At 42.4% G+C, this 24,478-nt stretch overlaps 1 protein-coding gene across 2 annotated transcripts; it reads right to left on the bottom strand.

Moving 5' to 3' along the window:
* Positions 1 to 2,637: 2,637 nt before the first annotated feature.
* sae1 (SUMO1 activating enzyme subunit 1) lies at positions 2,638 to 24,224 on the bottom strand. Of its 2 annotated transcripts, XM_018742679.1 has the most exons (10): positions 23,977 to 24,224; positions 22,653 to 22,673; positions 21,906 to 22,017; positions 21,397 to 21,570; positions 15,236 to 15,381; positions 15,048 to 15,147; positions 14,854 to 14,959; positions 5,286 to 5,430; positions 4,780 to 4,849; positions 2,638 to 3,255 (listed from the first exon to the last, which is right to left on the bottom strand). In XM_018742679.1, exons 1-10 carry the CDS (start codon positions 24,075 to 24,077, stop codon positions 3,163 to 3,165), a joined length of 1,068 nt encoding a protein of 355 aa, XP_018598195.1. In that variant the 5' UTR covers positions 24,078 to 24,224; the 3' UTR covers positions 2,638 to 3,162. The 2 variants fall into 2 exon arrangements, with proteins under 2 accessions (XP_018598195.1, XP_018598196.1); XM_018742680.1 differs by lacking the exon at positions 22,653 to 22,673.
* Positions 24,225 to 24,478: the final 254 nt, after the last annotated feature.

Raw genomic sequence — 24,478 nt, 5'->3', positions numbered from 1 at the left:
ATCAGGACATCTGTATTCCAGCTAACCACTGCCCACAGCATTCAGGCAATTGCGTTAACCTCTTTCCAAAAAGCTGCCAACACTGAGTTTCACCGGAATTAATAAGGTAATTATTTAGATATCATCATCACCTGGTGTTTCAGGTGTAAATGAGTCACCAGTTAAAGTGGATTCTCTAAAATCCTGAATCCTTCCCCTCATTTATTATAAACAGAATTTTTACAACCCCAATTCCAAAAAAGTTGGGACACTGTGTAAAATGTAAATAAAAACAGAATGCAATGATTTGCAAATCTCATAAACCCATACGTTATTCACAACAGAACATAGAAAACATATCAAATGTTTAAACTGAGGAAATGTGTCATTTTAAGGAAAAAAATAAGGTAATTTTGAATTTGATGGCAGCAACATGTCTCAAAAAAGTTGGGACGGGGGCAACAAAAGGCTGGAAAAGTAAGTGTTACTAAAAAAAACAGCTGGAGGAACATTTTGCAACTAATGAGGTTAATTGGCAACAAGTCGGTAACATGATTAGGTGTGAAAAGAGTATTTTAGAGAGGCAGAGTCTCTCAGAAGTAAAGATGGGAAGAGGTGTGAAAAACTGTGTCCATAAATTGTGGAATAATTTCAGAATAACGTTCCTCAACGTAAAATTGTGAAGACTGAATATCTCATCATCTACAGTACATAATATCATCAAAAGGTTCCGAGAATTTGGAGAAATGTCTGTGCGCAAGGGACAAGGGCGGAAATCAATATTGGATGCCCGTGATCTTCGGGTCCTCAGGCGGCACTGCATTAAAAACAGGCATGATTCTGTAATGGAAATCACTGCATGGGCTCAGGAACACCTCCAGAAATCATTGTCTATGAACCGTGCCATCCACAAATGCAGGTTAAAGCTCTATCATGCAAAGAAGAAGCCATATGTGAACATGATCTAGAAACACCGCTGTCTTCTCTGGGCCAAAGCTCATTTAAAATGGACTGAGGCAAAGTGGAAGACTGTTCTGTGGTCAAATGAATCGAGATTTGAAACTCTTTTTGGAAACCATGAGCGCTGCGTCCTCCGGACTAAAGAGGAGAGGGACCATCCGGCTTATCATCAGCGCTCAGTTCAAAAGCCTGCATCTCTGATGGTATGGGGGTGCATTAGTGGCTATGGAATGGGCAGCTTTCACATCTGGAAAGGCACCATCAGTGCTGAAAGGTATATACAGGTTTCAGAGCAACATATGCTTCCATCCAGACGATCTCTTCTTCGGAGAAGGCCTTGCATATTTCAGCAAGACAATGCTAAACCGCATACTGCATCTATTACAACAGCATGACTTCATAGCAGAAGAGTCCGGGTGCTGAACTGACCTGCCTGCAGTCCAGACCTTTCACCAACTGAAAACATTTGGCGCATCATAAAACGAAAAATACGACAAAGAAGACCGAGGACTGTCGAGCAGCTAGAATCCTGTATTAGACACGAATGGGACAACATTCCCCTCCCAAAACTCCAGCAACTGGTCTCCTCAGTTCCCAGACGTATACGGACTGTTGTTAAAAGAAGAGGGGATGCTACACAGTGGTAAACATGGCACTGTCCCAACTTTTTTGAGATGTGTTGCTGCCATCAAATTCAAAATTACCTTATTTTTTTCCTTAAAATTATACATTTCCTCAGTTTCAACATTTGATATGTTTTCTGTGTTCTATTGTGAATAACATATGGGTTTATGAGATTTGCAAATCATTGCATTCTGTTTTTATTTACATTTTACACAGCGTCCCAACTTCTTTTGGAATTGAGGTTGTACATGTCAGGTGTTAGTCATGAAGCTCTCCTTAATAGTCAGATTTTTTTAAACTCACTGTTTGTATTGTATTTCACAAAGGTGAAAACACATGGAGGTAAACTCACTTCTTGGGGGGGGGTGAGTATTCTTCACTTCATACACATTCCAGTGTGCCAACTATCTTCACTGTTTACAGTATAACTTCCTAGAACAGAATAGTAGAAACACATTTTACATACCACATGTGACAATAAGAGAAAGCAAACAGATTCCTGCCTAATGGATCATCAGAGCATAACCACCTCAGCTTTTCTAGGATCAACACCCTGGATCCTTCCTCAAGCAGATGCAGCAGGTAGCGTAGGAGTGAGAGCCTTTATCTTGCAACCCAACAACCCAGGCTTCCACCCTAGTACCCTTGAGACTTACCCTGAATTGCTCAAGTAAAAATGAAAAGAAAAAAACAAAGATGCACTTAACTTGTAGTACAGTGATGAATAAACAGCTTGAGAGATCAAAAACCCCGTTGCATGTAGGATTTTGAGCAATGATGCAACAGCACACTTCACACTTACCGAAAGACATTTTTACTTTTCCGGACAGATGGATTTTGGCAGAAAAGCCTTCTTCCAGTAAAAATGACCCAACTTTATAAATGGGCAAATAATTACAAGCAGTTAAGTATAGGAAAATAAATCATTTTGGAGAACAGCAACAGCTAAATTACTAAATAATATGGTATTTCTCTCGCAATATCGTTCAAGTATTCACTGTTACACCTAATCTATATATAATATTCTCACTGCACATAAAAATATTAAAAAATTATTTATATATTGGACTGCAGCATGCACCTGAAAACAACCATAACAGAAAATGTTTTAGTTCAAGGGCAATTTGTTTTATTCTTTTTTATTACAAAACGTAAAAATGCCTTCTTTTGTTTGGGAGGGTTCACTGAGGCAGTATAGAAAGGACTGGAACCGTTAATGTGAGAACTGAAATCGGCTCCAAAATGACTGAGAGAAAACTTACAGTACAATACAGCAAGTAGTCACATGTTCTATTATAAACTACAATTGACAACAGAGGAACAAGGGCATAAGTTCTGGGATAAAAAACCAGCAATCGCTCCTGTGCGTGGTAGGTGAGTGGGTGTTTGGAAGCGCGTACATAATCTGAGCACCACAAGAAGCCATGGACAACACTGGGCAGAATTTTAACAGATCAATATCAGTCCAATCTATAGCCTGGTAAAAGCCAAGGTGTAAAACATCACAACATCCCACATTTTTTCCAGGGCAGAGCTGGTGAGGTAAGGAATGTGTCCAATGGCACCCGTCAGCTCCTCTCTCCAAGAGGCAAAGGCTTCTCACTTGGTGGCAAAGTAGTCTACCACGCCACTGCCCTTCAGACCGTCGAAGAAGAAGAAATTCCTGTGGGGAGCATCCCTTTGGGAGAGAGCCTAAAACAAAGAGTCACCGTATTAGTTCACACCCGCCACAAGAAGACATGATCATTGCAGCTGACTGGACACTGCAACTAAATATAGTACAGTGGCCTTTCCCACACACTGCCTTAGAGCACTTAACTGCAAATGTTTTTTTTTTTTTTTTTTAACAAAAGTTTCACCAAACCACCAGGTTGTATAAACCACACACCAACAGACTGACTCTCTCAGATAACTGGGAACGGTTCCAGCAAATTGTCTTGGTTGTGCTGGGGCAGCCAATACTAGCCTCACAGGTTTTTGGGCTGGATTACAAAGATAAATTCTCAGGGCAGGAAAAGGATGATGTCATTTTGATGAAGAAAGTTAATTACACAAAAGCAATCAGAACAACTGCACAAAACACACCATACTGGTCAATAACGTTTTGGGGCCTCATTACCTTCCAGCTCTCCCATTTTAATGTTTTCATTAAAATGCTCCCAAGAGCAAAAGGAGAACTGGTGAATACAGGAAGGAGATAATGGGTTAACACAGATGGCAGTGCCTTTGCTCTCTGTCGCTGGGTTTTCTGAAGCGTGTGGGTCGAAAGCTGCTCTGGCTGCGAGGGGCCTGTGCTCAGGTGGCGCCGCGCAGTGAGCCGTCTGCACGTTGCAGCCGGTTTCATCATGCGGAAGCGGTCGGGGATGGGGAGAGTCTGGAGCTGCTCCGCTGCCAAGCGCCCGCGCTGCCCAGGCAGCCGCCACAGCCAGCTCAGCATGGGGAGACATTTGCACCACTGCCCAAGATGGTGCCAGTCACAGCCCTTCCTCACACGACCAGGCTCATGTCCGGAGAATGCAGCGATTGGCAACCAGTTCACAGGATGCTGCGATGCATGATGGGAAGGCAGGCTTTTGCCAGATTTCAAAGGCTTTTTTTTTCCTGCCACAAGCTTCTGCCAGGTGCCCAGCGGCTAGAGAGAAAGGCCAAAGGGCACGAGGGAAACCAAAACATGCAACAGAACCTCTACCTGACTGGAGCCACTTGCAGTAAGCTCTACAAAAAAGGCGTCTGGTCCATAACGTTCTCACAGGGACTGACCAAGGTGGTGTTGGCTCCATGGCGCGCGCACACACACACACACACACACACACACACACACACACACACACACACTAGGAGCACTGAGACTCCCAAAAGACTTTCATTGTACCCTCAGATGTGAGTGTGAATTCAATAAATAATAACTTGAGATAGATATTATGCATACACCTTAAACCTTGCAATGACCAGTTTGCCGTTTTATTTCCCCCAGCTAGTAACTTCTTAACATTTCAGATATAAAGTATGTATATATAATATATATATATGCATACAGTATATATATAGATATATTTTTATATCCGTTAGTCAACAATTTTACTCTGAACCCAAGGGAAGTTCCCAAGAGTAGATCTGAATAATATGAGTAACTTGTAAGTTGCTGCTGTGACAGTGAATGACTCTATTAAAAAAAAAAAAAAAAAAAAGATGGATTGATTTGAGTGGCAATCTTACCTTGACGATCTCCTGCCCCAGCACGCCCCCCACCACTGCGCACACCGGGGCCATCTCTGAGAAGCAGTAACTACACACAGGGCACAACAGTGGCAAAACAAATCAGTGTGCCTTAGCGCTTTGAGTCATATTATCTAAGGTGTCTTTTTCCAAAAAGCAAAATGGAATGTAATGGAAACTGAAGTGGCTTCAACACCAAACATAAATATGGGGACACATAATGGATTTCATGGGGTAAAAGGAACATAGGAGTTGCACTGTGAAGGCAAACAAGTTCAGTAGTTATCCTTGGTGTCATTAATGCTATGGAAGACAGTGATTATTTTTGTTCTGGTTTGATGTTTACTGGGTTATTTTACAGAAAACATTCTGGTAGAGATCTGTTGGGCAACACTACGTGCAAGATTAGTTTTGTACTCCTATTCACGTGCCAGATACATGAACATACATTCTTTTCCTTTCATATCGCCACATTACGTGCACATTTTAAACACGAGTGCACTGACCTGACAAACTCATCTGGGATCAGATCACTGGCCAGACCCTGCGCCTCCAGGACGTCATCTCGGATCTGCCGCAAGATAGTGGAATCGTCTGCAAAACTGCTGGGCTGCGGGTCCCGGCCCTTGTCTGTGCGGAACTTGAGCAGGACTGAAGGAGCGAACGGAGAGGGGAGAGGGGCAACTCATTAGCAGCAGGCACTGCCTTCACTTCTTCCACTAGAAGATGCTTCAGTCATGGCTATTTATTTATTCACTCAGCAGGTTGCTCAAAAAGAAGAAAAAAGCTAAACGTCATGTTAATGATTTTCATTTATGTCTATATATCCTTACCGCTACAAACAAGCACCACATTTCTGTCCCTTCCACATTACTGCAACTGCGATTATAAATTACTATTCCATGCATATATACATAATTTTGAATCTAGATAAAATTGAAAGCCACCACAAACTTGCTCGGTAACTCGTTGATGGAATTGTCCTGGTCCTTGGTTTATTTTAGCGAACTTTTTTAACAGTGAATGTTTAGTAAATGTTCCTACGTCTGCCACACCATAAGCGTCTTTGACACACTGACCTGTTTCAGGCGTAATTTGTAATTCCTAATTTTATCTACAGAAGAATGCAGAAGTGGGGGAAGGATACCCAAGTAGCTAGGCAAATGTTTAAAAGTTGTACAATTACTTTTCCCCAAACATATCAGTCATTTTATGATGTATTTATAATGAATATCTAAAGAGGAATACACTATTTTTATTTATGATTATTATTGTTATATTATTAGTTATTTGAATCATGTTTATTCAGCAGGGTAAATGTATTAACTTAAAAGCATTATTGCAGGGACAGCAGTGGGAGTGGAACTGGCAACCGTTAGGGTACCATTTCTATCCCTAACAGCTAAAGTACCAAATCTCCCATGGCCACAGAATATCACATATAATTATGTATGACCGACATATTGTAGCAGTGCACTGATGTCATAAAAGGTAACATTTTTCAGTACAAGGAGACCAGACAGTTTAGTACTGACTAGTGCTATGCGATTCCAATCTATTTGTTCTGGGGGAAAATCCTTTGTCTCGATTTGCGTATACTGCTGGAAATTTTTAACACTTCGGATTTTGAGCAAACCACTCATTAGTTCAAAACCGGTTTCGAAACTTGCGCAAAATGTGACGTGTGCTCCTACTGGAAGGACAGGCAGCTGAAAGTACCACTGCCAAGCAACCTGGTTCTACCACAGCGAGATCCGTGCACCGCAGCCACTTTTGTGGCATCACAAAATTCTTTTCGCTGTTTGGCCCAGTTGTCTGGAGCCAAACACAGTTGACAAGCTGATGCTTCTCAACAAAAGCTGGAACGTGTGGCCTTCGGTAGGTGTCTGCTCACCATACTGTGTGACGTGTTGCCACTTTTAAACTTTTCTGTGCAAACGGCACAGTACTCAACACAAAAACTGTAGTGTTATATTTTTGCAGTACTAATAAAGTGAACTTAGCAGAATACTGGACATGTACTACTACATCTATACATTAACAATTTCATAATATCATTGAACAATTATCATACTCAAACTTGGCATATAGCGATACATTGAGTAGTAATCTGATGAGTACTGAGTAAAAGTGAGTACTGAGTAGCCCTACTTTGCTTCTCAGGCATTAGCAGTTGAAACGAGAGTTGTAATAAACACGGTTCAAATGACAGTAATTACTGTAACCAGTGAGTGGCACAAACTACATAATGAGCAATAATGTCTCATGTTTGAGCGCATTCTGTCACTCGGTAAACTTAATGCGGTGCTGTTGGCGAACGAAATATATAAGAATCCATTCACAAGCCTGAACCAAAATGAATTATTCAAATTTTTTTTTTTTTTTGCCAACTCACACATCATTAGTACTGACCAGAGTATAATGATGCTTTGTGGTGCCTTTGACAACTTTGTCCATTCATCCACAAGAGAAGGAAGTTCTGAAGAAACAACATTCCTTGAAATTCTGCATGTTTCATAAGTTAACTAGTTTTTGTATATTGTGACAGCTGAATTTAACAAAACTAGGTCTCAGTTTTGAAATGTGTAATTCAGTGGTTCATTCTTTCCGTACTGTTTTATGAATATCATAAGGATTACGATAATAAAAATGACTTTTCCCATGTTCCTAGCTAACTAATAGTATAAAGCAAAAAAAAAAAAAAAAACTATGAACGAATACAGGTTAAAACAATTACTTGTTTTGTCTAAATGTACTCCTAGTTTTTAATGGTTAGATATCAGTGTGCTAATAACTGCAACCGCACAACTTCAAGTGAACACCTAATTGTAAAACTAAGTTATAAAAAGTTTGCAGGTATGTTAACTAGTGTCGGCATCCATTGATTTATTTCTTAATTGAACACGCTTAACAAATGAGTGTGACTGCCAGCAATGGTAACTAAGGAGACTTAATTCATTTAAGACACAAACGTATTTTCCCCCAAGCGTCAAAACTACGTATATTTATGCTGTTAACTTTGCTAGTGAGAGAGAACATTAAAAGCCTCTTTTGAAAAAAGTAACTTGATAATTAACTCAATTTTTGACCTGAATATTTTAACTCGGATACATTCTTGGATAAATACTTGAGCATTTTTAACAGCACTTTTAGCTATTGTTTTTGACTATTCATCCCACCTCTCGCCATGATCGTGGAAGGCACCTACTCAGCTGGTGCTTTATCAAAAAGCACTGATTGACAAGTAATGCTGAAGCGCTCTACCTTTCACCCCCTTTTCCTATCAGATGCCGTCTTCACCACCACAGCAGAGTAGCTAAGTAATTGCTTATCCATTTAGCTGACATGGTTCTCCAAAGCAACTAACAATGCGAAGCTACTTACAAATATTTGCCCATTTAAAAAAGTTGGATTTTTATGCTGAAGCAGGGTAACTACCTTGCTCAAGGGTACTACAGCAGGAACCGGGATTCCAACCTGGACTCCCCATGCAGAAAGTACATCGAACTGTTATGCTGACTGGTGTCCCTTAAGAGCATTGCTAGTATTTTGTGGGCTTCTTTATACCCCTGTAACAGATACACATATGTTTATATACTGAAGCATATGTTTACATTATAATCTGTTGTTTGGGAGTAAGGAGCAGTCTGATTTAATGTTTGACTACAGGTCAATTTGATTAATTTTTCTTAACATTTTTTCTTTCTCTGAAACAAACCACTGGCCCTTTCAAAGAGATGCTATTTTCAGCAAAAGTCAAGGTTATATTACATCCATCCATCCATCCATCTTCCTCCGCTTTTATCCGGGGCCGGGTCGCGGGGGCAGCAGTCCGAGCAGAGTACTCCAGACCTCCCTCTCCCCGCACACCTCCTCCAGTTCCTCTGGGGGAACCCCAAGGCGTTCCCAGGCCAGCCGGGAGACATAGTCTCTCCAACGTGTCCTGGGTCTGCCCCGAGGCCTCCTCCCAGTGGGACAAGCCCGGAGCACCTCCCCAGGGAGGCGTCCAGGAGGCATCCGGAACAGATGCCCGAGCCACCTCAACTGGCTCCTCTCGATGCGGAGGAGCAGCGGCTCTACTCCGAGCTCCTCCCGGGTGACTGAGCTCCTCACCCTATCCCTAAGGGTGCGCCCAGCCACTCTGCGGAGGAAACTCATTTCTGCCGCTTGTATCCGCGATCTCATTCTTTCGGTCATGATCCAGAGTTCATGACCATAGGTGAGGGTAGGAACGTAGATCGACCGGTAAATTGAGAGCTTCGCCTTACGACTCAGCTCCCTCTTCACCACAACAGACCGGTACAATGACCGCATTACTGCAGACGCCGCACCGATCCGTCTGTCGACCTGCCGCTCCATTTTTCCCTCACTCGTGAACAAGACCCCAAGATACTTAAACTCCTCCACTTGAGGGAGCAACTCCCCCCTAACCCGGAGGGAGCAATCCACCTTTTTCCGACTGAGAACCATGGCCTCGGATTTGGAGGTGCTGATTCTCATCCCCGCCGCTTCGCACTCGGCTGCAAACCTCCCCAGTGCACGCTGCAAGTCTTGACTTGATGAAGCCAACAGGACCACATCGTCCGCAAAAAGCAGAGACGAGATCTCGCGGCCACCAAAACAGACACCCTCCGTTCCCTGACTGCGCCTAGAAATTCTGTCCATAAAAATAATGAACAGAATCGGTGACAAAGGGCAGCCCTGGCGGAGTCCAACATGCACCGGGAACAGGTCTGACTTACTGCCGGCAATGCGAACCAAGCTCCTGCTCCGGTCATACAGGGAACGAACAGCCCGTAGCAACGAGCCCCGAACCCCATAATCCCGAAGCACCCCCCACAGGATGCCACGAGGGACACGGTCGAATGCCTTCTCCAGGTCCACAAAACACATATGGACTGGTTGGGCAAACTCCCACGAACCCTCCAACACCCTAGTGAGGGTATAGAGCTGGTCCAGTGTTCCACGGCCAGGGCGAAAACCGCATTGCTCCTCCTGAATCCGAGGTTCGACTATCGGTCGGATTCTCCTTTCCAGTACCCTGGCATAGACTTTCCCAGGGAGGCTAAGGAGTGTGATCCCCCTGTAGTTGGAACACAATCTCCGGTCCCCCTTCTTAAAAAGAGGGACCACCACCCCGGTCTGCCAGTCCAGAGGCACCGTTCCCAAACTCCACGCGATGCTGCAGAGGCGTGTCAGCCAAGACAGCCCCACAACATCCAGAGACTTGAGAAACTCGGGGCGGATCTCATCCACCCCCGGAGCCTTGCCACCGAGGAGTTTTTTGACTACCTCAGCAACTTCAGCCAGGGTAATGGACGAGTCCCCCTCCGAGTCCCCAGCCTCAGCTTCCTCTACGGAAGGCGTGTCGGAGGGATTGAGGAGATCCTCAAAGTACTCCTTCCACCGCCCGAGAACATCCTCAGCTGAGGTCAGCAGCGCACCACTTCCACTGTAAACAGTGTTCGTGGAACACCGCTTCCCCCCTCTGAGTCGCCGGACGGTTTGCCAGAATCTCTTTGAGGCCGACCGAAAGTCTTCCTCCATGGCCTCACCGAACTCCTCCCAAGCCCGAGTTTTTGCCGCGGCGACTGCCAGAGCCGCGCTCCGTTTGGCCCGTCGGTACCCGTCAGCTGCTTCAGGAGTCCCATGAGCCAGCCAGGCCCGATAGAACTCCTTCTTCAGCTTGACGGCATCCCTTACTTCCGGTGTCCACCACCGTGTTCGGGGATTGCCGCCGCGACAGGCACCGGAGACCTTATGGCCGCAGCTCCGAACAGCCGCACCGACAATGGAGGAGCGGAACATAGTCCATTCAGACTCAATGTCCCCCACCTCCCTCGGGACCTGGTTGAAGCTCTGTCGGAGGTGGGAGTTGAAGACCTCTCTGACAGGGGCCTCCGCCAAACGTTCCCAACAGACCCTCACTATGCGTTTGGGCCTGCCAGGTCTGTCCAGCTTTTTCCCCCGCCATCGAATCCAACTCACCACCAGGTGGTGATCAGTTGACAGCTCAGCCCCTCTCTTCACCCGAGTGTCCAAGACATATGGCCGAAGGTCAGAAGAAACGACTACAAAGTCGATCATCGACCTCCGACCTAGGGTGTCCTGGTGCCAAGTGCACTGGTGGACACCCTTATGCATGAACATGGTGTTCGTTATGGATAAACCGCGACTAGCACAGAAATCCAATAACAACTCACCGCTCGGGTTCAGATCAGGGAGGCCGTTCCTCCCAATCACGCCCCTCCAGGTATCACTGTCGCTGCCCACGTGGGCGTTAAAGTCCCCCAGTAGAACGACAGAGTCCCCAGTGGGAGCGCTTTCCAGCACGCCCCCCAGGGACTCTAAAAAGGCCGGGTACTCTACACTGCCGCTAGGCGCATAAGCACAAACGACAGTGAGAGACCGTTCCCTGACCCGAAGGCGTAGGGAGATGACCCTCTCATTCACCAGGGTAGACTCCAACACATGGCGGCTGAACTGGGGGGCTATTAATAAGCCCACACCAGCCCGCCGCCTCTCACCTTGGGCAACGCCAGAATAGTGGAGAGTCCACCCTCGATCGAGTAGAGTGGTTCCAGAACCCAAGCTGTGAGTGGAAGTGAGCCCGACTATATCTAGACGGTATCTCTCAACTTCCCGCACCAGCTCAGGCTCCTTCCCCGCCAGTGAGGTGACATTCCAAGTCCCAAAAACCAGAGTTGGCGCCCGAGGTTTGGGTCGGCCGGGCACTCGGCCCCGACCACCGCCCAAATCACAACGCACCGGCCCCTTATGGTTTCTCCGGCAGGTGGTGAGCCCACCGAAGAGCGGCTCCACGTTGTGGCTTCGGGCTGAGCCCGGCCAGGCCCCGTGGGCATAGACCTGGCCACCAGGCGCTCGCATGCGAGCCCCCCCCCCAGGCCTGGCTCCAGGGTGGGGCCCCGGTGACCCCATACCGGGCGGGGTAAACGGACGCCTTGATTTTTTTGTCATAAGGGGTTTTTGAACCGCGCTTTGTCTCGTCTGTCATCCAGGACCTGTCTGCCATGGGAGACCCTACCAGGGGCATGTAGCCCCAGACAACATAGCTCCTGGACTCATTCAGGCACTCAAACCCCTCCACCACGATAAGGTGGCGGTTCACGGAGGAGGGTTATATTACACTGATCAGAAAATTTAAAAGTAAAAACTGAATTTTACTTTCGACCACTGACATCATAATGTACAGTTTGTAAATAAAACAAATGGTTATAACATCAATGTCGACAGCAATGCAAGAACCTTAAGTGGAATATGTTAGTTTGTGTATTGGAAGGAAAATACAGAAAAAAAATTAGAGTACGGTGCTACTTTTACTAAAGTTTACTAAATGGAATGTTTATAAGCTTATCTAAGGAAAGGCCATTGCAACATGTTCTTTTGTTTGATTTGTGAGAAAAAGCATAACATTTTAACCTGTCTTCTGAAGCGACTGGTACCGTACATATGTGATAAGTACTTTTAATGAAACATTATTTTAACTGAATGGAAAAAGAATACACTGCACACATACACTGAACCGCTTGTTCCATACGGGGTCGCGGGGGAGCCAGAGCCTAACCCGGCAACACAGGGCGAAAGGCTGGAGGGGACACACCCAGGACGGGACGCCAATCCCTCGCAAGGCACCCAGAGCGGGACTTGAACCCCAGACCTTCCGGAGAGCAGGACCCGGTCCAACCCACTGCGCCACCACGCCCCCCCTTCTAATTGTTTTCTTTGGCAGCATATAAAAATGTACCTTTGCATACTGTGAGTAAATACACACCTGGCACTGCCAAAAATTTGAGTCCTATCCTTTAAAGCTTATAGGACTGACTTATAGACAACCTGGTCTTCCTAAATCTATGGGCCTATTGCAGTGGTCTAAACAACATATTACTTGTGTGTGTGTGTGTGTGTGTGTGTGTGTGTGTGTGTGTGTCTGTATTCTACTGATAGGCCTCCTCTCCTCAGCAGAATCACTTCATTATCTAAGGTGCTTTTCAGTCCCTTTTTTCCAGGCTGTTCTGTAAAACCACAAGCATTCCAGTTCTGGAGGACCACAGCTAAACCTGCCATAAAGGCCTCTGCTCGCAAACAGGTGGTTAAGAATTGCAAAGCTCCATGTGAAACAGGAAGTCAAAATAAGAAGTGTTAATAAAACCATGTGGTCGCGTGGCATTTAAGCAACTGCGACTCCACCCCAACACCCACTCTGTCACCTTGCAGAGAGATCTGAGAGGAAACAAGCAAAGACACGGTGGGTTATATGATGACAAACATGGAATGTTTGTGCCCACTATTGTGTGTCAGTCTCAGTGGACTGCCTTGGATTGCTGTCCACCCACTCTGACACCCTGCAGCGTTTCGAGTATTCAGAAACTTCCTGTCACTGCTTGGATACCAAATTACACCATGAAGAACACCTACTCCTCTTTCCACTGGCAAGGTCTCACACACAGGCCGTTACATTCACGCAGACACTCGCACCCAGCACCAAACCTCATCTACACTTACTAAACTGTCCCTGAAGCCCACGTGGCTTGTGTTGCACCAACTAGAGAATTAGCCTAAGTTAAAACCCAAAGGGGCTAAATGAATAAATGCAAATTTAAATTTACAAACTGTATAATAATTCAACCATTACTAAATTGCACATGTACATGCAGGCAAATACCAGAATCAGTATGAAAGTCTTTTGTCACACATCTGAAACATTATTTACAAAAAAACCTGTAAATGTATGCACATAATTCTGGGGGCAGTAATTTGTTTCCTAACATATGCCTCTTCCATGCCCGTTCCCACTGATTCTAAATAACTTCACAGAATCTACCATCTGTGACAGAGAAAAGCGCAGGGTGGAAATGATTCTTCCTCCAAAACCCCAGGCTGTAAGACAATGTCATATTTATAGTCAAGCTGCACTTTTTTTATCCTTTAAAAGAAACAAAACAAATGTAATAAACAGTTGTGAGGAAGTGCTAATAACCACAGATATGCGCACATATTAGGCCAGCCCGTTCAGAGCAGCAGAACAGGCGCTGTTTCTTTTTTCCTGTTTAAAAGCCGCCGCACATGGCTAGTGAAGTAAAGCCTGCGATGGAAAAAAAAAGACCAGATTTGTCTGAAGCAGAAAATAAAAGCTAATGAAAAAAGAAAAACAAAATTTGTGCTCAGAAAAAACAGCCAAGGGAAGAGGGTAAAATACCAAGTACAAGCTAATTCTCTCAACGGCCACATAAAACCACAGCGCGACAAAAAAAATACACGGGACATCCAAATACAGCTTGAACATACGCCTGCAAAACCCATATCACAAAACATACATGAAGCACAGCCTACAGGATGAAATCACAATGTATGGGCGAAATTCTGGCCCATCTAAACAGATTTTAAAGCTCATCACTTAATATTTATTCATTTAGCTGAAGCTTTTCTACAAAGCAACTTATAATGTAACACTATCTAAAATTATTTACCCATTTATATCACTGGGTAACATTAATGGAACAGTTAAAAGGAAGTTCCTTTTTCAAGGGTTAACAGCAATAGGTAAGATTCAAACCAGCAACCTTCAGATCCAAAGGCAGCACCACTCACCACTATGCTATCAGCTGCCCTACAAACAGTTAACAACATCTGCGTGTAATTTGTCTAGTAAGAGGATGCATGTACAGTATATATTGACTAGTCTCTTTACTCTCCAGGATTGTGACTCACCCAACTAAAACTGCTTTCTACAAATGCCTGTGGTGTCACCATTGATTTATAAACCCTTACGGACGCACTGATAAAGATGTAACTCGAGAAATTAACCTGCTCCCTGTTACGAAGCAGCTCAACGCACTTTGCAGTTCTGCACCTGTGTAAACATATTCTGACAGCTAAGAAATGGAATTAGTGTAATGTTAATACTTTCGATCCAGAAATGTTGTAAAATCTAGACAGTTAATCTGGGATTTCGATTCAAATTTATAAGGCAGAGCAGGTCACACAAAGAGAAACCGTGTCAACGGGATTCAAGCACGCTGAGATGATAACGTCCTCGTATGGTGGGAGCGCTACCTTGCAAAAGGAAGTAATCAGCAGGGGTTCGCTTCAGGCTTGCTTTGGCCTTCTCACTTGTCCAATCAATTTCTAGTGCTTCCTTAAGGGAGCAGAAACTGGCAGTCTGTTGATAGTAAGGAAGGAAGGAAAAATATCATGAATATAAACTCTAACTGCATGAATTAAAAAACAAGACAACAAAAGATCCATACCTTTTTTACCATGGTGGTCTCACTGGGATCAACTTTTGGTTTCTTAGTATCAGGTCCATCACTGGTACCCTCAGAGGGCTTCACTGCCTTAAGTTTCTCCCTGGGCAGACCAGTACAAGATTTTTTGAGAACAATCGCAAGTGAAGAAAATCAAAATGCAAAGCAACCAGGCCAACAGGGATACTCACTCTACATAGTGGTGCTCTGGGCCCAAGTTGGAAAACATGTATCCATGATAACCAAAGACATCCCCACAGAAGACCTTGACATTTTTCTGAGAGCAGATCTGGTCAATCCGGATCATGAGGTCACGGGGACACCCAGTCAGACAAACCTGATGCCGAGGAAGAGACGCCAAGATGAGACATGACATAAAATCAATACACGCTATGTAAAAATTTGCAGTGGACAGTTTGAAAAACTGACCAGTATCGTACCATGATATTTTTGACCTTTACCACATTTAATGGATCTTAATGAATATACTGGCTCTTCGTGTTATGAAGGTTAGTAACATTTTTTTTTAAAATACAAACATTATCCAGTATATTTCTTATTTAATTTAAATGTGTTTTCTTTTGTGGTTTATCTTCTGCTTTTAGAGTGAAAACGGCCTGCATTTCCACACCCAGCCAACATTTGGCACACCCAAAGAGAATAGGAACATGCGACTGGATTAATTCAACCTGTTTCTGCAACATTTACAAATCAAGTCATGTATTCATGACTGCTGGTCATCAATAAAAAGACGTAGAGGAGCTGATAGCATAGTGGTTAGTGCTGCTGCTGCCTTTGGATCCAAATGTGGCTGGTTTTAATCTTACCTACTGCTATTGTACCCTTGAGAAAGGTACTACCCTTAAACTGCTCCAGTAAAGTTACCCAACTGTGTAAACAATTGTAGATAGTGTTACATTATAATTTTTTGTAGAAAAGCATCAGCTAATTAAGTAAATGTTTATGGGCTGAATCAGTTAACAGTTGCCATACAATACGAGTGCGAGAGGTGATATTTTTATTTTCATTTTAACATAGTTCAAAGTTTATATAAAATGCTAAAAAGTGTCAAACTTTCTATGATAGCTCTCTCTAAGGATTTTACAGAACCTAATCCATAAATAAATCAAAGGACAGTGGGGGTGTATAGCTTTTATTTATTGTTACTTAGTGGGAAGCGATGAACAAATTGACTTACGAACACATCTCTGGCTCCCCTTGTGTTTGATAAGGTGGATGTGTAAATATTTATGGTGGCAACAAACCACTTACAGGCTATAGTCAGCATCAGAACTGTCTTTGTTCTCATTTGGATTTAGCCTGGTGTAACTAAAAATGTGTTAAAGAGGAAGATTTGACAGAACTAACCCTAAATAAATATATGTGCAAATGAAGTGTGCCACATGTCTATGATCAACTGAACTACGAAAAAATTTTTGACCTAGAGACCCAAACTACAAATTACCTCTCAGAGATTGGGGCATTTTGGTACCTTACATTTTCATTAGGAGCTTTATCTAGTTTGGTTTAAGAGAAAAAAAAAAAAGCATTTATTTTTGACAAAAATGTAATAGAGTGATAGAAGATACCAACAACAACAAAAAAAAAAAAGAAATGACCACAGGGCAGGGGTCTTATCAAAGCAAACAAATGTGCTTCTCTCCCATCTCAAAAGATAACCGTGGGCACATGTGGACCCCACCTCTTGTCCTTGGAACACTGCCCGGTACACTTTTGGGTGTGATCAAAAAATGTGCAACAGTGAGTGCATAAGAGGACAAAGGTTAAGGCCCATTAGTGCAACCTTTCACTATTATAATCAATAATACTCATTTTGCACAAAGGAAGAGTCCTCTCTATGGTAATCTCTATGGTACCGACTACCTTTACCCCACAAAGCTCATTTATCTCTGAGCAACACTTTTAACTGTAACTGATCCACCAGTAGGAGAGCCCAGGAGCGAACAAGCATGGGCCTAAAGAACAGACATGGACATGAGGTTCTTCAGCAGTCGCTACACTGCAATGCTGCTCCTTGCAGGACCAAGGCAAGGCGACTGGAAGTGCTGGCAGAGACACCGCAGGAGGCTTTTACAGGCGAGGCTGACGACAGGGCTTCATTCCATTTCGGGGCCAGGCACACGGCTGCGCCACCTCCTCTTTGAGCAGGCCCAATAATCCTGGCCTCAGGCGCCTGCTTTGTGCTAGGGGACACTGGTTGGATTGTGTCAAACAGAGATGGGGCTTTCCAAAGCTGAGCCAAAAAAATAAAAACCAAGCCATGGAGACTGATAGCAAGGAGGGCACAGGGGAAAGGAGGGGGATGGGAGTGCAGTAGAAGCAAAATCTTAAGACTAAAAGGAAACTAATTCATATCTTAATAGTTAGAGAACCATGATGCGTAAACTCCTCCAACTTTCAGGTAAATTAAATACAGAAAAAGAATTTAAAATGAAAAAAAATTGGAAAAAAAATGGAGTACAATACTAAACAAAGGAAATATGCCCATTTGAGTTACAAAAATTCGACTTTATGAGCAGTTTCATTTACTGCCCCTGCCGTGGCTTATGAGGTATTTCTTTGCATTTATGTAGATCAAAATTTGATTTTGTGCAGATCCTGGACAGTTGAGCACAAGAAATTTAGATTTATTAATTTCTTGAAAAACAGTTATGATTAAGTAGTATTTTAGTTAACTTTAAAAATGTCAGCTTTTTTGGTGATTGCAAATTCATCTGCATCATTTTCAGATTTGTTTTGTCTTCTGTTTTGTTGGTTGCATCACAGGTTGAATTAGTACATAAACGTTGAGTATGAAGGTGGTTGCACAAAGCTCTGCAGGAGTGATTTAATCAGTTTTTTTAATTATAAGTATATCTGCGATTTTTACAGAAAGTACCCAGCAAATTGAGAAAGTCATTTCAGGTACTACACAAGTTTCCATAATTGGTTCATGCATGACTGGTAAGCAGGGGAATGATGTCAGTATAATAATCATGTCAGTTGGCTTCTGCAAAATTTCATCACCAACATGTTTATGTTTTACGTCACTGAGTAAGGTGAAGTAACAAAGGTAAAGGCAGCAGCCCACAGAAAAGCACACAACATTCAGTTTTCCCCCATGATTTGTTTCGGAAATGTTGATTTTAAGGTTCTCCTCAATTATTCTGTTATTTGCATAAAATCTTACTACCAAAAAAGTAGGTAATGTGACAAGAATGTGCCAAGAATGTGCTTAAGAGGCATGCTGGTGATAAAATTTCACGTTGTGAGCGTAAAAGAAAAAGTTTTTCTTCAAGTGGTAAATCTTAAGTTTGAACAAAAGGAAAGGGCATACAGGTGAGCCCTGATTTACGATGGTGTTACGTACTGCAAAACCCATCGTAAGTCAAAAATATTGCAAGTCAAAAATGCATTTAATACGCCTAATACAAACCTCTGCATGACAAACTGGGAGATGTGGGTTGCTGCCCAGCATCGCAAAAGAGTATCGCTCCACTTATCGCTTGCCCAGGAAAAAAAAATCAAAATTCGAAGTATGGTTTCTGCTGAATGTCTCTCGCCAGCTCACTATCGTAAAGTCGGAAAAATCGTAAGTTGAACCATTGTAAGTTGGGGAGCACCCGTATATCGTTCATGCAACTGACAATGGAATAAATATTACATTCAAACTATATTCACTTTTTCCAGGGTAGAGTCCTATATTTACTGCAGTATTTATTAGATTAACATTGTTTTTACACTGTGCCAACATTTTTATTAGCATTGATAATAAAATTGATAATGCTTTGGTTACAAATGCATGGAGGTTTTGGTCTACCCAAACCTTGTTTTACCCATAACCACTACTAGTTCTACTGTGCAATTTTCCATAATTCAAGGTTTTACAGTAACACATCTACTATGTTACAACAGAAACAACTGCATGCGTCTCATTACACTTTTTCATGGTTAGTGTTCGACAACCAGATGCCACCAAAAAAAATGTTAATGTGATATTTATGGAACCTGCCTTGTGTCCAATAAAATAGTCAGGATTTTAAGGTAAAACCATTTTTAATACTTTCTCTAACTCGTTCCCCTTTCTCTACAAGTAATCATTGACTTACAACATATGCAACTCATGACAACTCACACTTACAACAGCTGTCCTATCATCCTCACTGTCACATCTAACAATGACTGCTCCATCTGTTGAACGATAACATTGGCCGGCAACGCTGCTGTAAGGCACCCATATTCTTTACTGAATCAGTATGTGTGTCTATCAGTGACTGCATTTAATTTACAAAAATATTCTAGTTAGAGGGTTTTGTTTGATTCCATTCAAGTTACTTTTTCCCCAATGGCTAGTAAGAGAAAACGCGAGTATTGTGGCGGTGCAGAAAAAAGAAAAAGGCACATATACAAACTAAAGCGAAAATAGCGCAGAATGAAAACATATCGTCCTGTATTACTATTATTATAACATGAATAAGGGTGAAGTTGTTTAAAAAAATATAATAAAGCCCTATTCTACAACATAGCCTTTGTGCATGTTAATTGTTCACGTTTCTTTATGGATTATATAATTCAGTATTGGCGGACTTGAGTTGAATTGAGACTTACGATGAGATTGTTATGACTGAACGCAGTTCTAAATAAAGGACTACCTGTACAAGCGTATCATGTTTTTCCACTGAATCTGACTTTTTCTTTTTTTTTTTTAAATTTTAGCTGCTGAGCAAACAAGGAAGCACAAAGCCTTGCATTTTGTAGTTGCAACCAGAGGGTTAAAATTACCAAAGCACAGAAGCAAACAGTCAAAACTGCCAAATGAATTCCCAAGAGGAGTCCTGTTGTCATACCCTTAAAAAAATATTTTAAGTTACTTCAGTAAATATCCATTTCAATTAACGGACACATTTTAAAAATTAAATACATACTGCATAAGCTGGTATGACTCTCCAACATTTAAAAAATTCATGTAATGCAACGGAACCTTATTCCCAGACTATAAAATTTATTCCAGCTCCATTTCTTAAAATCTCAGCAGGTTTTGCATGAGAGAGGAATGCAAGCGCAACCCGACAACTCTAACACTGAAGGGAGAACCAACACAGCAATTGCTACCAACCCCCTCCCTCACCTCAACCTGAACTCCAAGTATTGCTCCCACTGGGACACTACCCACAGCGTCGTCAGCAGCAGCAGAGCAGCAGGCGTCTGCTCCCAGCTTTGTAATCCTGGCCCGCTTTATGAATCTTTCACAGTTAAGAGCCAGATCGCTTTTCAATTAGCTCCCGTGCATGAAATAAATTATAAAGCAAAAGAACTACCAAAAGCTCCTTGATCACACATCAAAGACTTGGTTTTCTGAATTGGGTACCAAAAAGCAAGTAAAGCCTACAGTTGAACTTTCAATAACCCATTCAGTTTGTCAGACTTAAGCATGCTGCCTTTGTACAACTTTTCACCAGCCGTTTCCTACGGGATCCCTGCCTGTACCTGAATCTCTTTCTAGGCCTCGAAGCAGACTGACAGTATGCAATGTGCCATCTGAAGCTTAAATAAATTCTCTGCATACTTATACCTTTAGTTCATTTTTTTGTGTCCCCTGAGTGCTTAATTTCTGTACATTAACTATCAGATAGTGTGACACGGTAATCTCCATAAATATCAACACCGAAGGCCTTTTGCAGTACACAATAACGAATCCACTCCAACATGCAAATTTTAATATGCACAAATTTTTAAAAGAAAATACGAGATCCGTGAAAATATTAGATCTTTGACACAAAAAAAAAAAAAACAAACATGCATCAGGGAAATCTATTCTGAGTGAACTATGCTATGGTATAAAAGCACCATCTACTGGAATTTAAGAGTTTCACTACAAAATAACACCATCACCCTCACTTCACCCCTTTTTGAAACCATTTTCAAGGTGGGGAAAACATTGTGAAATCCTGAATGAATCCAGCCGTTGCATAACAACTGATACTGTCTTATAAATCAATCAAGCACTCTTCAACTTGTCCTACCCTAACAAATCAAAGCCTGTGCTTCAGTTCTCTTTAACCGTCGTGGTAGGACCACAGTATCTTGATCATCTTGAAAACTACTCGGAATCTGTCAGCAGAGTAAATCAACCGATTCTGAAAAGTTATTAAGCAGTAAGCATCAGTTCCTCTGAATCTGAAGTCAAATTGCATATTTTTTAACTTTTGCAAGAGAGGTTTGTTTATAAGAGCTGATATTTAAACTACATTTCCTGTACAAGACTTTTCTCCAGGGTCACACTTTTGGACTGTGAATGGTGGGCCACATGTTGACAGCACAGTGTTGCCATGAATTATTCCACTGCACTCACTGCATCAAACTGCAGGAAGAATTCATCTGGCTTGGACTCCACTGGCTCTGTGTCAGCCTTGACGTCAACCATCGGGTTGAGGTATTGGGCACGCTCAAGAGAAGCCTGAGCCCGGTTTTGTCCCTCGGAACCCACAGGAATTAGGAACTGGGCTCGGCAGGACTCCTCTGTCACCTGCATACAGAAGGGAGGAGGAAAAAAGTTTATAGAAGAGCTAAATAAAGAAGAAGCGTTAATAGAAGCGAAGAAAAGTTATGATCACATAACAGACCACATTGAACAAGACAGTTTATGGAGTTTAGCCTTTTATACATTTTTCTCTTATTCTGAAATGCCATCTTGACATGTAAAACAGTAGTCACCAATCCTGATCCCAGTGATTAGCAGGGTTTTACTTCCCTTTGTTTCAGCTTTCTACAATGAATCGGGGCAATAATAATTATCCACTCACTGCCTATCATCAAAAAAGACACAAGAGTAAGAACAATAATTACACTCAGGCCCAGTACCTCCTCATGGTCTAGCAGCGTTAACCCTTTCACTCCTGCTAGGATGAGGTTTTTGGCAACCTCTGCTCCAAGCCCTCGGAGACCCACAAGCAGCACATGAGATCCTCGCAGCCTAGGAGAGAAAAATGCAGGGATGTAAATCAGTATACCACTTCAAATTTTCTCGAAGACAATACTCACTTCCCAATCAGAACCTTCTCAGTCTGTAACGGCAACGTTATAGCTATAGTAATTTCGGACATTTATATTTAAAACAGGCTGCACATGTTCAGCTGACAAGCACACAGAATATCCATAAGGCACACACATCATTAGGCTACACTGACAAAGCCAAAAATCATACCACAGTGAACTTCTAATTTCCATGGATTCAGAAAATACCTTTTTAAATACACATCTGCTTGTAATTATGAAGTCCTCTTTACCAGTGAAAAAAATAAATTGCTTTCTGCATGTAGTGCCATTTAAAACAACACAAAAGGTTCCAGAAGAAGAAAACAAAAATGTTTGAAATGTTAAGATTATCAAGGAATGTTTCAAATTTCTTCTGAAAATAAAATTTGTACAGCAAACCCGTAACTAGAGCTATATGGCTACTATTAAATCATTATGTAGTGGATTAATGAACAGCAGGAGAAATTATTGTATGGAAAATGGACAACCTGAAGATGCTGGTTTATGATAATCAGTCAAAAATCAGCATTAAACAAGACTTTATGGAGACAACTTTTTGTCACTTTCAGGTACCTTTGATGTAGTCCAATGTTACTGAAGATGTTAAAATAAAATAAAAAAAACATATTTTTGCTGAATCCAAGAACTGTGAAGTCAAGGAAGAACTACTATTGTTTTAATTGTGCAAATAATCAAAAAAGAAAGCAACCCAAACTTGTCCAACTTTTTCCAGAAAAAAAATCTGTAATTTACATTTATTTAAATTTACTCACTTGTAAGTCGCTTTTGAAAAAAGCGTCTGCTAACGGCTACTATGTAGTATTACCAGCCCACACACTTTATTCACCGTGGTGACTTACACTGCTAGATACACTACTTACAATGGGTCACTCATCCATACATGAGTGGAACACACTCTCTCTGTGTGAACCTGAACAGCATGTCTTTGAGTGTGGGAGGAAACCAGAGCACCCGGAGGAAACCCACACAGACACGGGGAGAACATGCAAACTCCACACAGACTGAGCGGGGATCGAACCCACGTTCTCTCGCACCACCCAGGCGCTGTGAGGCAGCAGCGCTACTGTAACATTTTTCAAGTGTTGATTGACCAGGAAACTTTTCAGTAATTTTAAATTAACCCTACAAGTCTTTTAAATCAATTTTTAAAGAGAAAAATTTCAGTTAAAGAACTTAATCAGAAAATAAAATCAACGGACATCTATGTTATTAAGCTTTTACTAATTGCAATAATGGTAAGTGGTTATGGATTTACAGACAAATGGAGTTACAAAAGGTTTCTGGACCAAAGCCTCTTGTAACCCCATTTAAAACCGTTTTAGAGAAAACATTATTATTTTTCTTATTATTGTTAAATTTTATTTAGTTAGCACATCTGCAAAAGCGATTTTGTGTTTTTTGGGATACAATCAATCCCGCTGCTGGCCGCAAAATAAACCCACTGATCCAGAGCGGAAGAACCGCGTGTCAGAATCACCCAAACGACCTGACCATAGTTAACATCTATTACTATATAATACACCTGAAACGGCAGATTTGACACGTCACACTGCGAACTGCTTCCCTAGACGTGATTAAAAAGCGAAAAAAAGGATAGGGCAGCGATCCCCGTTCCAGCTGCGTACAGAAAACGGAGGCGATCGATCATGATGTGTTAGCGCGACAAGAAGAGGCACAAGGACCACTGCCGCCGGCCGCTGGGGGTCTGCACTCTCCACTCACTCCAGAACTCAACGTGGCACAGAGAGGAGTAATACCGACAAAAACCATTCAAAAATACATAACGGGCTTTATTTGACAACTAACTGTAGGAAATACCCGTGGAAGCTGGGAATTTTAGCACTTTAAATTAATATCCCATTCGATTCCCACAAACCTCTTTTGTGCATCAAGACCCCACAGTCGAATCTGTCGGTCGTACTGAGCAGCCTCCTCCTCACTAATTACGGTGTCCTCCTTTTCGACAGTATCTAACATCTCGGAAAGCGAAAAATCTTTTCGATGTAATCAACGATAAAATATTTTCAGCACGTGCTATTTTTGTGCACGTTTATTCCGTTTTTGTCTCGCCCAAAGTCCCGCTGCCGGCAGTTTGAATGGACGCACGATGATGACGTTGCGTACACACGGGCGACGTAGAAGCTGTAATGAAGCAGTCAAATCACGTGACATGCGACAGTCTTGGGTTCTGAGAAAGTATTCTGAACTGGAATACTCACGATTTGTTTGTGAATGACTTTTAAAAGTTTTTAACTGCAATTAAAAAAAGAACAACAAAATCGTTTCTTTAATTTTACCGTATGTCGTGGAGAAAATTGTCCGATATCTTTTCCGGTAATAAAATTGGCATAGTCTTTACGCTGTTGTATTTAAAGGCA

The sequence above is a fragment of the Scleropages formosus genome, chromosome 10 (assembly GCF_900964775.1).
Source record: "Scleropages formosus chromosome 10, fSclFor1.1, whole genome shotgun sequence".
NCBI classification, from domain to species: domain Eukaryota; kingdom Metazoa; phylum Chordata; class Actinopteri; order Osteoglossiformes; family Osteoglossidae; genus Scleropages; species Scleropages formosus.
Note: the sequence above shows the minus strand (reverse complement) of the source record. Positions and strands in the feature narration are given on the sequence as shown.

Bases quoted from the DNA above. Each gene is read 5' to 3' on its own strand.
- sae1 (XM_018742679.1), bottom strand. From the start codon at position 24,077: ATGTTAGATACTGTCGAAAAGGAGGACACCGTAATTAGTGAGGAGGAG. The intron at 22,674-23,976 runs GTTTGTGGGAAT...TAACATCTTCAG, and splicing joins GGTCTTGATGCACAAAAGAG to TAACATTGGACTACATCAAA. The intron at 3,256-4,779 runs GTAAGATTGCCA...TCTTTGTTTTAG, and splicing joins TGGGGCAGGAGATCGTCAAG to GCTCTCTCCCAAAGGGATGC.